The 17797-nt window shown below is 38.6% G+C and overlaps 2 protein-coding genes across 7 annotated transcripts in view; one reads left to right on the top strand and one right to left on the bottom strand.

Moving 5' to 3' along the window:
• Positions 1-321: 321 nt before the first annotated feature.
• Positions 322-17797, bottom strand: part of tomm40l (translocase of outer mitochondrial membrane 40 homolog, like) — a 74728-nt gene continuing 57252 nt past the window's right edge. The window contains exons 1-11 of one of the 3 annotated variants that reach the window (XR_008808298.1): positions 6308-6324; positions 5620-5825; positions 4279-4346; positions 4078-4170; positions 3857-3958; positions 3418-3523; positions 3162-3284; positions 1658-1734; positions 1444-1546; positions 457-1097; positions 322-422 (exon numbers count right to left, since the gene is read on the bottom strand). Coding sequence is in view for 2 of the 3 variants with exons in the window: in XM_056264207.1 (XP_056120182.1) it covers positions 958-1097; positions 1444-1546; positions 1658-1734; positions 3162-3284; positions 3418-3523; positions 3857-3958; positions 4078-4170; positions 4279-4346; positions 5620-5824 (1017 nt within the window). In the remaining variant the exon portion in view is untranslated. Of the gene's footprint in view, positions 1098-1443; positions 1547-1657; positions 1735-3161; positions 3285-3417; positions 3524-3856; positions 3959-4077; positions 4171-4278; positions 4347-5619; positions 5826-6307; positions 6328-17797 lie in introns of those variants that run through there. The other 2 variants (XM_056264207.1, XM_056264206.1) reach the window with 2 other exon arrangements.
• LOC130097394 (uncharacterized) lies at positions 10416-13463 on the top strand. 4 transcript variants are annotated; one of them, XM_056264209.1, is made up of 9 exons: positions 10418-10517; positions 10597-10644; positions 10774-10842; positions 11979-12039; positions 12141-12191; positions 12268-12312; positions 12400-12464; positions 12545-12656; positions 13141-13463. In XM_056264209.1, the coding sequence occupies exons 5-9, from the start codon at positions 12183-12185 to the stop codon at positions 13456-13458; spliced, it is 549 nt and encodes a 182-aa protein (XP_056120184.1). In that variant the 5' UTR covers positions 10418-10517; positions 10597-10644; positions 10774-10842; positions 11979-12039; positions 12141-12182; the 3' UTR covers positions 13459-13463. The 4 variants fall into 4 exon arrangements, with proteins under 4 accessions (XP_056120183.1, XP_056120184.1, XP_056120185.1 ...); XM_056264210.1 differs by lacking the exon at positions 10774-10842; XM_056264211.1 differs by lacking the exon at positions 10418-10517 and having other exon boundaries at positions 10528-10644.

Raw genomic sequence — 17797 nt, 5'->3', positions numbered from 1 at the left:
GTACCTGGTATCTGCTGAACATACAATAACACAGAATGGTACAAAAGGTTTTTTTTCTATATTCTTTTGTTGCATGTATTCACTTAACTAAATAAAAATCTGTTTGTGATATGTTAGTAAAGTCATATCCTTTACAGACACAATATTATAACCATTAATATGTCTAATATTAAGTAATCTAAGTAGTAATCAGTATTTCACTTAAACCTTTTAATCATACACAATCTATTTTACCACTTTGCAGAAGTCATTAGGTAATATTCAATATACATATTTATAAAGGCACTGCATACAATGTGGGAGATGATGTGGGATTACCGGTAGTTAACAGAATATAACGTGAAAACTTTATTGGCTTAGTTGGATGTTTCTCAACCATTGAACAGAGTTTTAGACAAATGTATAAGAAAAAAACACTACCTCTAAATAATGTATTTTTCACACCCACAAAAATACATCCATAAATATTATACCTACATCTCAGTTTGTTAGATATGTTTTGTTTTAATAATTTATCCATGTTTGTCCAGCAATGCACACATTTTTTTTATTTATGTAGGTGCTTACATGAGTACAGCAACGAATTTTTAAAAGATTTTGACAATGAAATGAAAAACAAACAAGGAAATAATTTATAAAAAGAACTGAACTGACAAACAATAAAAAGATTGACAAATGTATGTGTGTATTTGTATTTCTTCTTGGTTCTTCTAATGCATCAGATGGTGATGTTACTTTTTTGGGGGATATTGGAATTGTCATTGCAAGAATAACAAAATGAAAACCCTGGGGTTGGTCTGATACATGGAACTAACAACAAATATTTATTTGTTTTGCTTCTTAGTTACTGACTGATTTTGTACAAGTGTGGATATGCAAGTGGGTCCAACCTTTACCGTTTCACCAGCAACAGCACTGGTGTGTAAACCGAAGAATTAACCAAGAAAGAAGGTAGGTTTAACCAACGGTGATGCCAAACCCACACTGGAACTGGTTTTTTCTGTGGTTAAGGAAAGCACAGAGGGCCAGTGACAGAGGCAGAGGCAGAAGCTTTTTTTCAAGCGTAGCTCCAACCACCCAGTTACTATCTAAAGAACCTACAGATAGAGTGAGAGATTCTGTAAATCAGGGTTTATCACATACTTTTTAACCATGAATTTCCATGCAGATTTTTTTTTTAATCATTTGAGGATTTTGGGATGGATTTAAGTTTAAATATTAGACAACAATCTTTGGAATGACTAGTTAATGATGACACTATTTTAGTGTAGAAATCTTTCAAATAGGAAGATTGGATTGGAATGCTGCTCAAAGAATGATTTGGCTTTCTGATATGGCCTTTTGAAATATTACAACAAAGGCAATTGTTGAATACATCATAACTTTACAAAATGATGAAATCTCGATGAATGCTTGCATGCATTTGTAAGTATGTGTACCAACCTTTAAAGAGCAGGTTGGATTTGGGGACGTCCAGTTGGTACCCAAATGATGCACTAGTGTCCTGCATACGGGTGCTCGCTTCAAACTCCACGCCAACCTGCAACTGATACAAAAAATACAAAACAACAACAACAAAACAAAGGTCATTATAAAGCAATAAAACAGCATAAATTAATGCATAAAGACACGAATCATTCTGCTGAAGAACATTTACCTGATCATTGGCTTTGTGGTAATATGACCCGTGAACTCCAGCTCCTCCTAGTGTCAATGTGGCGATAAAGTTGCTGCCTGTTTTCAAAAAGCCATTATTAAACCAAATTTTTACTATTTTAATCTGGGTTAAAACATGCCAGCCCAGAAAAGATTTCTAGACATTGGCTGAAAATGATCAGATCTTTATTATAATTTCAATATAGTTGTGTACTGTCACACTTCTAACTAAAATCTGATTACATGATACATTTTTATTGTGTACTGTCTTTTTGTTATTTGAAGAAGAAAAAAATTCAACTTGTTATTAAAGTGCCCCTATTATGCCAATTTAAAGGTCCCTAGTTTTGTTCCTAGGTTTACATACTGTACATCCAAGGTCAAAAGCACTTTAATTTTCTCATTGCAGCATCACCTCTTTTCTCAGTGTCTGAAATGGTTTGACGAAGGATTCAGCCTCTCTAAACCCCTCCTTTCCGAGAGCCTACTCTGCTCTTATTGGTCAGTTGTCCTAGTCTGTTATGATTGGTCAATAGAACATGTCAGAAGCGAAACGGCCATTACCATTATCCAGGCCTCAGCTACAACTCCAGAGTTTGAGGGTCAAAATACATGTTCTTCGCGAGCAGCCAATGGAGACCACAGGCTGGCATTAAGCCTTTTTTTTTTTTTTTTTACAAACCTTCATGCAGGAAACAAGATTGGAATTACTGTGACTTGTTTCAGGCAGTTCAGAATCAGTTCTTTATTTAGGGAGACAATAAAAGTAGCCTAGAAATCTAGACGCACCCTAGCGGCAGCAAAAATTATTTTGCAGCAAAGTGTGGTCTACCAACTCTCTATAGACTTTTGAGCTAGAAAAACCAAAAACTGGTCCGGCCAATCACATCGTGTATAGAGTCGGCGGGCGGGCATAATGACGACAGAGTTGTGACGGTTCCGTGTGATTTCCATAGGTGATTTCCCTCTGCTTGAAAACAAAGAAGATGCTGCTGGCGAACAGCGGTCTTTCGAATCAGCTTTGGCCGCGACTCTGGAGGACTTGGAGTTAAGAGAACGTCACTTAAGTCATTCCTAAAACAGGAAGATGAGTTTTGACAACCGGATACGGCAAAAGTTTAATATACCAACTAGCTGGTTCACTGGTGGAAAAACGCATGGGACTCACTCAGCCACAGCCGTTCGTTGCTCTGGTTGGTTGTAGCGCTGTCCTATTGCGTGCCGAGTGATATTGAAACACAACCGTTTATCCCGCCCTTCGGATTGATATGCCAATTGTGAGTTCCCAGACCTAACATCTAGATGTAGGTCTGGCTTGCCAGGCTACAATAAAAGCGTTTATCATCCACTTTGATCTTTTTCAAAATTTGCAGACCTTTTACATTCCCAAACAGCAACATAAATACATGAAATGTAATATCTGAAAAAGCCTAATAGGGGCACATTAACATATAACATTTGATACTCGCATGCCTAAGTACTACTCTTTCTTTATATGCGTTTACCTGTATATCTGCCTGCCAGAGACATGACTGTGCCCTCGTCTCCTGGCCGGCGGTGGTACACCAACTCTCCTCCTAATGCCAGCGACGAAGTGACAGACTGGAGATAATGAGCTACAACAATTCCTGAGAGAGATGCGAGGGATGAGAGGTAAGAAAAAAAACGGAAAGGAAATACATTAACTAAAGAAAGGACATGACTTGACTAAAAACAAATACAGCAACTAAAATAAACACGGATGAAAAAGAAGACAATTACCAGACCCCACCAACACATCTGGGTTGCCAAAGGTCACAGCGGCAGTGAAATCTTCCCCTTTTAATTCAGCATCTCCTTGCCAGTTAACAAACTTCTGCTGCTGCGTCTGATTGACAACAAGTGTTTCAGTACGTCCAGCGATGCTTTCATATTTGATCATAATTAATCAAAAATAAACACATATGGAGCTGGTTTCACAGACAGGGATTAGATTAAGCCAGGATTAGACCTGAGTTCAATTAGCTTTTATAAAATGTTCCTTAGAAAAAGAAAAAAAAACTTTACTAGTGTGCATCTTGAGAGAAAACATTGGCACTGACAATATTTTAAGATATGCCAGAGCAAGTTACTTTGAGTTTTAACAGCTCAAACACGCAGTTTAGTCTGGAAGCCTTGTCTGTGAAACCAGGGGAAAGGTTCTTTTTTCACAAATACACACCTGGAAGGCAAATTTAGAGCGCACTCTGTCTGTGATCTGATGAATAACCTGTGCATTTAGGCTCCCTGTGTTGTCCATGTCACCAACAATGACAGGAAAGGCCTGGCAAAAAAATAAATAAAAATAAAGTAAACTATACATATTAGGGTAAACAGCACAAATTAATTTTTCAAATCAAAAAGTACATTTGTATATTTATTTATACTGCATGCAAAATGTACCTCTGCTGGTCCTATTTGTTTGGTCCCCACGTAGGTAGCTCCAAACCTGTAACTGGAATCTGCTTGAGTGCTTAACAACACTGTGTGGTTCACCTAGGAATTAAAACAGGAGTTGATGGCTACAACCAGGGACCGACAGACTTTCTTCAACAACATGACTCCAGAAACGTTCAACACAAACGTTGAACACACTGGACTAACCTGGAAGTGGTTGCTCAAGCCCTTGTTCACTGTTAATCTAACACCCTCCATCTGCATGGGAAAAACCTCTGAGGGACAAACAGACATTACCATGAATTTGTAATCAACCTAAATTCAAAGCAAAAGGTACAACTGAAATGAGAAGGCCTTTTCAAATTCAAATGGAATACCTGAATTTGAATTGATTTTGAACTGGGGAAGCAGGATATAAAATACAGTTGAAACGGTTTATATTTACTGGCTGTAATTTTTTCCAACGTTTAAAAAAAAGTTTCTTATGCTCACCAAGGCTGCATTTAATTAATACAAAATACAGTAAAAACAGCAACATTGTGAAATGAAAAATACAGTTTTCTATTTTAATATATTTTGACATTTCATTTATTTCTATGATGGCAAAACTGAATTTTCAGCATCATTACTGCAGGCTTCAGTCACATGATCCTTCAGAAATTGTTCTAAAATGCTTTTTATATTTTTATAAACGTTTTGAAAGAAGTCTCTTATGCTAATCAAGTCTGCATTTATTTGATCAAAAATACTGAAAAAAAAACAAGTAATATTGTGACATATTGTTACAATTTAAAATAATGGTTTTCTATTTTAATACACTTTAAAATATAATTTATTTCTGTGATGCAAAGCTGGAATTTCATCAGCCATCAGTACTCCAGTCTTCACATGATCCTTCAGAAATCATTCTAATATGCTGATTTGATACTCAGTAGTGTATATTGTTAGAAAATATTTCTATTTCAAATAAATGCAGTTCTTTTAAAATGTATTATTCATCAAAGAATCTTTTTTTTTTTAAAGTATCACAGGTTACAAAAAATATATTAAGCAGCACAACTGTTTCAAACATTGATAATAAATCAGCATATTAGAATATTTCTGAAAGATCGACACTGAAGACTGGACTGAAAATTCTGTTTTGCATCACACAAATAAATTATATTTTAAAGTATAATTTATATTAAAAAAAAAACATTTTAAACTGTAAACTTTTCTGTATTTTTGATCAAATAAATGCAGGCTTGATGAGCAAGAGACTTTTTTCAAAAACATTAAAAATAGTAATGTTTCCAAACTTTTGACCTGCACCATATGTACACACACACACACACACACACACACACACACACACACACACACACACACACACACACACAATATAATTTTAATATTTTTGTACAGTTGTTTGAAAACAATGTTATACACATGAACGTGGTACAATTGAAATGGCTTAGTTAAAAGTGTTGATTCCCTGATTAATCTTAGTTTACCAGGGACTATACATAATCTATTTATTTATTTTATGAAGTAATTAATTATGTTTACCTTTGCATTTGCGATGACACTCTTCAAAGCCACCGGGGTTCGGAAGGGGAGGCTCGGTCTCCTGGAGCCCAGCTGAAGAACTCCCCGGGACAGAGACGGGTGAGACGGACGGCATCGTGAAACCTGGGGGCATTGACACCAAACCCGCTCCACCTGGCCCTGGTGCAGGCGGGCTGGGGGCGCTGGCAGCCAAAACACTGCCCATTCTGAAACAGGACACGAGAAAACAGAGATGGAGAGCACATTCTTTGCTCAAATGATGAGCTGTAATCAGTAATTTGGGTCTAAACTCAGTAGTATTTATGTGTGGACAATAAACAATGCATGCATGTACGTTAGGGTTAGGCAATAAAATAGTCCTTGAAGGTCTTTTGTATAAGAAAATGACTGAACACAATTGGATTAAAACGATTAGTAGCTCCTGCTGTTTCGTGAAGCATCCAGCTCAAAATGCAACACACTGTAACGTAACGTTAACTTACTTCAACCAGTACGGCAACTTAATTCATTGATAAATTAGCTCGAAAGCTAAGTTAAATGCCACATGCTTTTTGTTATTCGTCAGACACTACATCTATTGGCGATATAAATACCGTTTAGATGTGACAAATAAAAGTGTTTCTAGCCGAGTTATAAATAAGGAGTACTGTAGAATTAATAATAAAAAAGAAGCTCAATGACAACTCACGTTGAGCTTCGCAGAGGACGGTGTCGGTACACGATCCGTTCCACCTGCACGATCCGTTCTACGCATGCGTAGTAGACGCAGTAGAAAACGCACATGCGCAAATTATAATTCTGTTTTGCGATGCTGATTTTGATTTACGACACTGCACGATCTGTTCCACGCATGCGCATATTTGTACCGCGAAACTTTCATTCACTCACAGCAAAAGAAAATGGAGTTCAGTGGAAGAAATGAGCGAAATGAGAAGTTTGCCCTTTACGCTGCCGTTAGACAATATTTGGTTGACGGGTTGGTGGATGCAGCGTTGAAGAAGAAGGTCTCACGAATGGCTGCAAATTTTGTTATAAGAGGTACGTGAGTGCATAGACATCATTATTGATAGACGCCCTATCAACCGCTAAGTTACTGCCAGTGTCCCATCTTAGACCGGTCACCCGCTGTAATCTGTTTGGCAGGTGCAATGAGCTGTCAGCGCATTAAATTAATTATACCTCACTGAATATCAAACTGATTTTCGCGCGGTTTTTTTTGCTGCAAATGTCATTCATGTAGCTATGATACAGGACACATGGTTCGGCGTATTTTAATATTCACAGTAGGCTTACAGTAATATAATATTCTGATATAAGATATACAGTGACCAGACACAATATATGATGTATGTGATGTAGGATATAAGGTATTTTATAAATCACACACTATAAATATGATAAAGAAGCAGAAACAGATAGTTGCAGTAAAGTAAGATATTTAAATAAGTTGACACAAACAAACACGAACAGACACTCTCTCACACACAAACTCACACACAAACAAACAAACCGGAACAGACACAAACATACTCCCTCTCACACACAAACACACTCTCTCACACACACAAACTCACTCTCTCACACAAACACAGACACTCTCTCACTCATACAAACAAACACGAACAGACACAAACAGACCATTCAAGTTGAATTATGATTTGTGACACACACACTCACACACAAACAAACACGAACAGACACTCTCTCACACACAAACTCACTCACTCACACACAAACAAACAGGAACAGATACAAACAGACACCCTCTCACACACAAACACACTCTCTCTCACACACAAACTCACTCGCACACTCTCTCACACAAACAGACACTCTCTCACACACAAACACACACTCTCTCACTCACACACAAACAAACAGGAACCGACACCCTCTCACAAACAAACAGACACACACACTCTCTCTCTCTCTCTCTCTCTCTCTCTCTCTCTCTCTCTCTCTCTCTCTCTCTCTCTCTCTCTCTCTCTCTCTCTCTCTCTCTCTCTCTCTCTCTCTCTCTCTCTCTCTCTCTCACACAAACACGAACAGACACACACACACACACACACTCTCTCTCTCTCTCTCTCTCTCTCTCTCTCTCTCTCTCTCTCTCTCTCTCTCTCTCTCTCTCTCTCTCTCTCTCTCTCTCTCAAAAAGCAAGACTATGTAAACAAAAACACAGCCACTGTACAAAAGTGGCAATTATAGAATAACGGACACAGCAATGCATCATGTTCTATAAGATCATCATGTTTTTAGCATAATCCAGGGGATTAAAACGTACAAAATATATTTCAGGCCTAGTGAAGTTGGTAACTAACTAATAATAGTAGTAATTGTGTAAAGTTGCATAAAATGGTAATACTCACTAATGCAAGAAAAAACTACCTCAAAAAACTGTTATCTGTGCTGTTGTCCAGTAACTCCAGTTGGAAACTTCACCCCAAAATGGCGGGCTACCGAAACGCCACCTAGTGGCTGTTACCAAAAAAAGCATCAGAGTTTCGCCTCTTGTTCTTCTATACTCTGGTATTTGAAAATAATATTTCGCATTGTTTTAGTTAACACGTGTGAGCATGTCAGTAACGTTCCATCTAGTCAGACATAGTAACCGCCAACATTTTTCACCACACGTGTTTGCATCCCTGAACAGACACATGTGCACATACGTGCTGTATTGTAATACCAAACAAAGCAGCAAAATCATTACGTTACAAACATTGTTTGTCTATCACAGAAAGTAAATTATTCTACATTGGCCCCAGTGCACAATTCATGAGGCTGGTTGTGCTGTCTGATGAGCAGAGGCGGGCTGTCCTGGAGGAGTGCCACAACAACCCTGGAACAGGGAACCATGGGGGCGTGAGGGCGACCATGGACAGGGTTGCTGTGGGGTACTACTGGGATAACATAAAGGCAGATGTGGCAGATTGGGTACTTTTTTGGAACTTTAATGGAATTTGACACTATGGCTCTCAGGCAATGAATTGATTTAGTGGCTTTGTTTGACTTCAGATAATTATTTTGTCTAAATAATATAATTATTTTGTCTAAATAATAAATGTATCCATCAGGTCAAAAGCTGTCACAGATGCCAAAAGAACGACCCCATAAAGACTGTGTCTCCTGCCCTTCACCCTATTAAGGTAGAGCTTACCTTGGTGTACCACTTAAAGCAACAAGTTAGGTGATGTGGTAATATTACATATCTCCACAGGTGAAAGAGCCGTGGGAGGTGGTCGGTATGGACCTCATTGGTCCACTGAAAAAAACCATGAAAGACCATCAATACGTCCTCACGGTGACAGACCTGTTCACCAAGTGGGTTATCGCTGAGCCTTTGAAGTGTGGCTCTAGCACTGAGGTGGCTGAGGCACTTGTGTCAAAGCTCTACACATTTGGTATGGTCCGGAAAATCATCACTGACAGGGGCCGTGCATTTGTTAACGAGGTATGTGTCCTTATTACCCTCTCCCTTCACACAGGGCATATGGCATCATCACAATTCATTGGTCATTTCTGAGACCAATAAATATTGAAAATAACCATGTGTGTCTGATGTACAGCTTAATGCACACATATTTGCGGCGTTGAACATCAAGCATGCCATCACAAGTGCATACCATCCCCAGTCAAACGGCCAAGTAAGTGTGCCCTCATGACATCCCGCAAAACAGTAAAGTCCATTTTAGCCAATGTACACTAAAGTGCATGTAACAATTCCTTTCTATGTTGAAGGATGAGAGAACTAATCAAAATATAAAGAGGACTCTCAGAAAATATGTTAATCAGCACCATGATGATTGGGACATCCACTTACAGGCCATAGTTTATGGAATAAACACTGCAAAACAGGTTATTATTCAAAATGACTAGATAACATATGTTGCATACATGTTTTAAGAGTTTTATTTTGTGATTTGATGCAAAACATTTTGTTTCAAATTAGAGATCCACCAAGTACAGCCCGTACTTTTTAATGTACAATAGGCACCCCCGTCTACCACAGGCATTAAATGTCTGTGAGACAGACGCTGCCTTTGAATTGGCGGACCCAGAGGAGGAGCTGGAGCTAAAACTAGCTGGAGTCAAGGCCCTCAATGAAACGGTTTGTTCAGAGTTGTGTGAATGGCATGTTCAATTTGAATAAGAATGTTCGCATAGTAATATATTCTTATCTTTAAGGTACGGAAAAACATTGAAAAGGCACAGGGGAAACAAAAAAAGGCTTTTGAGGCAAAGAAAAGGAAAGGGGTTCGCCAGTGCTCAGTTAAGGCAGGGGACGAGGTCCTAATTGGGGAGCCCAAAAAGAAGGTGAAGAAGGGAAATTGTTTACAGGATCTCCACCAAGGGCCATTCACCCTCACATCCCTGACAGAGAAGGGTGTGGCAAGTGTGGCTATGTTAGGAAAAATACAGAAAATGAATGTTGCACAGCTAAGGCCCTACTTTCGGCCACAAGGTATTGTAATAATCCTACTTGGTGACATAGCAAATATAAACATGACACTTGGCAATGCTGATTACTATTTACTTTCCTGTTGTGTAGATCATAGCCATGAATCGGAGGGCAGCCAAAACAATGCAGAAGACATTGGACTGGTGGACCACCAGTATGCCAATAAAGGTCCACTGTGGCACAAGAGGTTGTGTCCTCAACAAGAACAAGTGGTGAGTGCCAAACTAAACTGGATAGTTCACATGCACAGCTTGTTGGTGTGCTTTAAATAATAAATGCATGATTGCTTATTCCTAACAGGGATATTTTTTATTTCTAGCTGACCTATGTGCTGGATAGAACACGTCCAGCAAAAGAAATTGTTGTTCTGGATGGCCCAGTTTGTCTTCAAAGGGAAGACTTTTGGAGCCTGGGGCTAGATGAACAGGTGGAGAGCAGTGTAAGTGGATATTGCTGTAAAGAGTTTGGATGGTTCTAATGCCTTTATTGTAATTATGCAAAACATTCTGTGCTTTCAGATTGGGAATGCGTGCTTCAGGCTGGTAGAGGAGGCAGGCAGGAGACATGTATGTATTTGTATTTACCTTGATGACTTACACATAAGTTTGTGCAAAAGTGAGTGCACCTCTCACATTTTTACTACTCACTTTTGTGAGATGTATGTATATGAAATGCAGACATACAATTTTATTCAGGGAATGGATGTCCACATTGCTGACCTATTTGAAGTCCCTAAATGGAAACTAAGCGAACCTAGTTTGCCGGTAAGTTGTATAATGTGTTGATAAGTCCCGCAGATACACCTCTTTAAGTGAAGATTATGTCCAAGGAGATCTGAACATAGTTTTTTTTTCATAGGACAATGTGGAATCTAAAGATATCATCATTTTGCCAGCATGGTCTAGGGGGTCACAAACAGCAAGCCACTACATGCTTTGTGTACAGTTACATTGTTTTTTAGTTTTTCCTCTATTTTTAAACCAGTTGGTGCCCCTATAGCTGACATTAATAGGGTATGTTCTTCACAGGTGTTATTAGTTGCTAAGAAGGAGGCTATTTTTCTGGACTCATTATGTCCAAATGGGTTTGGAGATGAGAAATACCGAACCATATTTAGGTTTGAAATGCATAAGCAGAGGACATTAGCAAGGTTTGACCTGTGACCGATTAAGGCTAACAAAGAACATAAAGTGCATGTAGTTACGTGCTACTATGGGAATTAAAGTTAATACATGATAGGGGGTGTTTTCTACTTTTTTTTTCATCCAGTTAAGCCTGAACAGCACTCTGAAAATCTTCAATCTGATGACATTGTGTAACAGCCTTAACAAATACAGATCAAACTGAGTGAAATGGACTGATATCCTGTTCAGGCAAAGCCTTGTTCTCTGGCTTTAGGTTTGATTAAAAGCCTTGTTCTCTGGCTTTAGGATTGAGTAAAAGCCTTGTTCTCTGGCTTTAGGATTGAGTAAAAACCTTGTTCTCTGGCTTTAGGTTTGATTAAAAGCCTTGTTCTTTGGCTTTAGGATTGAGTAAAAGCCTTGTTCTCTGGCTTTAGGTTTGATTAAAAGCCTTGTTCTTTGGCTTTAGGATTGAGTAAAAGCCTTGTTCTCTGGCTTTAGGATTGAGTAAAAGCCTTGTTCTCTGGCTTTAGGATTGAGTAAAAGCCTTGTTCTCTGGCTTTAGGATTGAGTAAAAGCCTTGTTCTCTGGCTTTAGGATTGAGTAAAAGCCTTGTTCTCTGGCTTTAGGATTGAGTAAAAGCCTTGTTCTCTGGCTTTAGGATTGAGTAAAAACCTTGTTCTCTGGCTTTAGGATTGAGTAAAAGCCTTGTTCTCTGGCTTTAGGATTAAGGAAAAAACCTTGTTCTATGGATTCAGTTTTGCATAATGTTTTTCCAGACAACTTGCAGGAGCAGTGGCTAATGGACCGTGGGTGGAGAAGACGGGCAAAGATTTTGATGTAACTTTACTTACTATGTAAATTTGCCATTTCATTTTGCTCAGCGGACACTATATATGGTTGTCAACATTACATCTGAGTAACTGTATATTACTTTTCAGCCATTTCCAGTTCAGTCAGATGGACAGAGCTGTGGGATATTCATGCTTATGGTAAACTTATACAATTTCTACTCAATTTTTCCTGTTTGTCCTAAATCTCCATAGTAATTATTTTTCTCTTTAACAGTATGCCCTCTGCATCTGTACTGGTGCCATGTTTCACTTTTTGGATGTAAGTTGTAATTCATGGAATGTATATGTATCAAAGAATGTTAAAAAACAAACAATGCAAGACTCCAATATTACATGTGTATTACAGACTGACATACCATCTATTCGGAAGTGGTGGTGTCTCCAGATTCTGGAGAAATTCTCGATCGCAAGGTAGGGCATATATTTCAAGCAGTAAAACATTGGTCTGCTTTACAATTATGCTACATTAAAAGTACCATACTTTTGAATAGGCATGGGCAGAACTTCGGGCAGCGCTTTGCCTTCTGGACAGAGGAGGCAGAACAGCTGATGGCAGGCACCCTACCACCTATTTATAGGATTTCTCGACCCCAAATAGTCAAGGTATGGCCAAACTAACCAGACAACCATTTTCACGTACGCATTCTAAATGTTAAATTAACACCGGTAACACCGACTACCGTAGCAAGCCAAGTTACTACCCGAACCCCGAAGTTCCGTAGTGCCAGTAAAAGCGATACAGACCCCGTCAGGCAATGGCAGAAGTGCCTTTCACCCTGTTATGACTTGATGAACCACTGATAAGATTTTGGAAACATTATTTTAAGGTAAAAATGTTACATAGTGTTGCTTTAAGTATTGTGTTTACATGAGGTAAAATATAATTGCAATATTGCTAAAATCCCATTATAATCGCATTATGAGGGTGCATGTAAACGTTGTCAATCTTTCACCCTTAGTTACATTGCAGCCATCTCCAAGAGACATTTGTTAATTTTTTTGCTGAAAAGATGTCTTTAGGCCCCGTTTGAAAGACCAAAACATTTTATGTTGTAGTCTTAATTTATGGTATTTTACTTTATCATAGGAGGAACAGGTAGAAGTGGAGGAGCTGCCCCTCACATTGAAACATATGTACCAGGCAGAATACATCGTGAGGAACAGTATTGGGCTTTTCACTGGCCAGGTGCAAGAACCATCATACATGTTGATGGATCATGATGACCAAATGAAAGCGTGGAGGGTGCTGATGGAGTCGAGGAAGTGCTATGCCATGGAGCCTTTCACGTTCATTTTTGAAAACATTCAGGACATGGAAACCTTCATGATTATTTGCAAAGACACCCTCAACCTGAGAGTAAATGCTGGAGTTGGGGTGCACAGTCACCCCTATACATTTTGTTAGTGTGTGTGTGTGTGTGTGTGTGTGTGTGTGTGTGTGTGTGTTACAGCGGAAAGAGTGTTCGTTTAAATGAACAGAGCTGTTACAGCGGAAAGAGTGTTCGTCTGAAGTGGACTGAGAGCTGTTACAGCGGAAAGAGTGTTCGTCTGAAGTGACTGAGCTGTTACAGCGGAAAGAGTGTTCGTCTGTAGTGGACTGAGAGCTGTTACAGCGGAAAGAGTGTTCGTCTGAAGTGGACTGAGAGCTGTTACAGCGGAAAGAGTGTTCGTCTGAAGTGGACTGAGAGCTGTTACAGCGGAAAGAGTGTTCGTCTGAAGTGGACTGAGAGCTGTTACAGCGGAAAGAGTGTTCGTCTGAAGTGGACTGAGAGCTGTTACAGCGGAAAGAGTGTTCGTCTGAAGTGGACTGAGAGCTGTTACAGCGGAAAGAGTGTTCGTCTGAAGTGGACTGAGCTGTTACAGCGGAAAGAGTGTTCGTCTGAAGTGACTGAGCTGTTACAGCGGAAAGAGTGTTCGTCTGAAGTGGACTGAGAGCTGTTACAGCGGAAAGAGTGTTCGTCTGAAGTGGACTGAGAGCTGTTACAGCGGAAAGAGTGTTCGTCTGAAGTGGACTGAGCTGTTACAGCGGAAAGAGTGTTCGTCTGAAGTGGACTGAGCTGTTACAGCGGAAAGAGTGTTCGTCTGTAGTGACTGAGAGCTGTTACAGCGGAAAGAGTGTTCGTCTGAAGTGACTGAGAGCTGTTACAGCGGAAAGAGTGTTCGTCTGAAGTGGACTGAGAGCTGTTACAGCGGAAAGAGTGTTCGTCTGAAGTGGACTGAGCTGTTACAGCGGAAAGAGTGTTCGTCTGAAGTGGACTGAGAGCTGTTACAGCGGAAAGAGTGTTCGTCTGAAGTGGACTGAGAGCTGTTACAGCGGAAAGAGTGTTCGTCTGAAGTGGACTGAGAGCTGTTACAGCGGAAAGAGTGTTCGTCTGAAGTGGACTGAGCTGTTACAGCGGAAAGAGTGTTCGTCTGAAGTGACTGAGCTGTTACAGCGGAAAGAGTGTTCGTCTGAAGTGACTGAGCTGTTACAGCGGAAAGAGTGTTCGTCTGAAGTGGACTGAGAGCTGTTACAGCGGAAAGAGTGTTCGTCTGAAGTGACTGAGCTGTTACAGCGGAAAGAGTGTTCGTCTGAAGTGGACTGAGAGCTGTTAAAGTGTGTGTGTGTGTGTGTGTGTGTGTGTGTGTGTGTGTGTGTGTGTGTGTGTGTGTGTGTGTGTGTGTGTGTGTGTGTGTGTGTGTGTGTGTGTGTGTGTGTGTGTGTGTGTGTGTGTGTGTGTGTGTGTGTGTGTGTGTGTGTGTGTGTGTGTGTGTGTGTGTGTGTGTGTGTTTTTATAAAGATAAATAAAGATACTCAAAAAGTGTACTTTACTACTGTCCACCACTGGTCCCATGTCACTTCTGTGTGTACACATGCTTCTTTCAAGTCATTTCCATTGTCAGTTTGAAATACTCTATAACGTTTCCCCAGACTTGTTTGTAGTTCTTTTTTCACGTAAGTGCAGATAGTCTAGGCAGAAATGCATATTATGTTCCTTTATTGTCTTTGTAAACAACATTAAAGAGATTATTTTCCGCATTTAGATTATATAGATATATATTAGCCTATATAGACCCATACTAATACAAAATTACTCAACTTAAAAGGTAACTAATAGCCGATTATAAATTAATAATTTATTTAATTTAATAATTAAATTTTAATCAAAAAAAATGACACCAAACCATCTGACAATACTGACCTCAGACCAAAACACGGCAAGTTAAGTCAGTTAAGCCTAATACCATACAGCAATGAATCGCAAAGGAGAGTGGGGGAAATTGATCATGTATGTTCATAACTCACAGTCACAACTCCTTTATTATTTTGGATTGGCAACCACGTAAACACATCGTAATGCAGCGTAAGCTACATTTAAAAACATCAAAATAGACCCGCTGTGAAATGTTAAACAAAATACAACTAAAGTTACACAAACATTGAATGTCTATGTTACACAAATACCGGTATGCCGCAAGTTGTGCCGCCTGGCCGTAAAGTGTTTCATCCACGCATGCGTGGTACCGATAGTGTAGGAAAACCGTGACGTCTTCTACTACGTAATTACGCGCATGCGTAGAACGGATCGTGCAGATGGAACGGATCGTGTACCGACAGACGGTTCTCCTGGTTACAGAACCACGTGTTTCAAGCGATGTCCGATTTGAATCATTCTTTAAGAGTCGAATCTTTTCAATGAATCTGTTCACAATGAATCACAAAACAAGTCTGAGCTACTCACTCATTTACGAGTCGGACTGAATGGTTAAAGAAGCGGAATGACTTATAGCGGTTTTCGAGTCATTTTTATGCATATCATATATCATATGCATAATTTTATGGTTGTAAGCGACTCTATGTTTTAATGACTTGAATCTAGCCGGCAACAAACTTAAAATTAAAACATCTTCCTCATTAATACAATGTAATAGAAAAAAAGGTTCTCAAAAGCGAAATGACGCAATTGCGTCAAGACCATAGACTGTAAGCCCAAGACGTAAAAGAATTGTTCGTTCAGATGACCTGTTCGAAAGAACCGATTCGCAACTGTAGTCCTCCTACTTTCAGCTCGACAAAACCCAAGCTGGATGGCTATTGGTCTGTTTACCTGTCAATCACTACGTAAACATGACGTTGCAGGTTTGAGAGGGGCATTTGCGTGAAGGTCATGAAATGTGCGTTGGAGGTCGCTCATGGTCTTTTGACCAGAACTGTGAGCTTTAATTATAAGTAAAACCAAATAGAAACAATGTTTAGTCATTCGATTTGTGTAATGAATCGCCTTTTAGTGTCGAAATGAAATAAATGTTGACAACCCATGACGAGATGAAAGCTAGTCAGTTCAGTTTAACTAAAATACAGTAATATTGCCTATGACTATATATATATATATATATATATATATATATATATATATATATATATATGCATTTGGCATATAATAATAATAATAATGTAGGAATTTGTATTAACAATTTAATAAGATTTATGAACATATTTGACCACCTTAAAAGACCACCATAAACCACCTTAAAAGACATATTTAGATTCACAAAGAGCATTTAAAATATTTTCATTCATTGTTGACAGTTTAATGTTGAGTTTAATAATTTAGGAGGAGTTGCCTCTGCAAAATACAAAAATACATCCCCCGGTAGATACTTAAATCAATATATGGCATATGTAAAGGAATACATGCAGATAATGGCCTAGGTTTTCACATTGAGTAAAAAAAGTAAAAAGCCTGTATGTTATTTCTAATTCAAATGTATTGAATTTTGGGAGAGATTACACATTCATTCTATTCCAAGTCTATACATATAACCAAGCTATTTAAATGAAATAAACAATAAAGACAAAACATAAATCAATCAGACAGTCAGACACACTGTCATGACCATTAAAGCATTCTTGCATTAATCAGACTCACAAACAGGGTATCATGCATGTCTGCATATTTGTTGGATGGGCATACGGCACATACATATGGTACACACACACACACACACACTTTTGGTTTGCTTTAGTTTTTATCCTGAAATCCAATATTAAGTAAACATTTGTCCCCACAAAATCTGCTCCCCCATTTTTTTATATAACATATACATTTTTATTTTCAGAAACACCCTCACCATAAACAACAGCAACAAAGAAAAAAACACAGCTCATCACTGCAGGATGGATAAAGAATTAAAGTTTGTCCATTTTGAAATATGGTAATAATCTCACAAATTTCTTTTTCAACAGCACAGCATCATCAGCAGATATTTATAATCTGGCTCAAGGTTTCCTAATTTAACTCTGCAATAAACATTTGCCTACACTGTGCTGTTTTAATAGTTAAAGAAACATGCAAACTGAGGTTTCTACACTAAAGCTCCACATATCCCTGCATAGCAATAACTATCTTTCCACAATAAAGAACATCTCTTGGGTGAGAAAAAAAAAAAAATCACAGCTGCCTCTCAGAAGATGCTACAATTTTGCAATACAAAAATACTCTGTCTTGATAAAAAAAAAAATTCATAAATGAAACAAGGTTATGAAAAGTTCCTCTTGCAAACATCCAAATAAAAATAAAACAAGTTACCTCTCCTTACTGCCAAATAATGTGTATATTTATGTACTTATGTCTTTTTTTGTATTTGTATCACTAGACAGAATATGAATCAAAGGCAAAATTCAGTAAAAGATAAAAGCAACCATTTTAGCAAAAAAAAAAGATTTTTTTTTATCTGGAAATAGCATAAAGTCCATTCATTAG

The sequence above is a fragment of the Rhinichthys klamathensis genome, unplaced genomic scaffold, assembly GCF_029890125.1.
Source record: "Rhinichthys klamathensis goyatoka isolate OS25496 unplaced genomic scaffold, OSU_Roscu_1.1 h1tg000217l_1, whole genome shotgun sequence".
In the NCBI taxonomy this organism is placed as follows: domain Eukaryota; kingdom Metazoa; phylum Chordata; class Actinopteri; order Cypriniformes; family Leuciscidae; genus Rhinichthys; species Rhinichthys klamathensis.
The sequence above is the reverse complement of the archived record's forward strand: the minus strand, read 5'-3'. Positions and strand labels throughout refer to the sequence as shown.

Bases quoted from the DNA above. Each gene is read 5' to 3' on its own strand.
- LOC130097394 (XM_056264208.1), top strand. From the start codon at position 10,498: ATGAACAGGTGGAGAGCAGT. The intron at 12,040-12,140 runs GTAACTTTACTT...ATTACTTTTCAG, and splicing joins AGACGGGCAAAGATTTTGAT to CCATTTCCAGTTCAGTCAGA. The intron at 12,192-12,267 runs GTAAACTTATAC...TCTCTTTAACAG, and splicing joins GTGGGATATTCATGCTTATG to TATGCCCTCTGCATCTGTAC.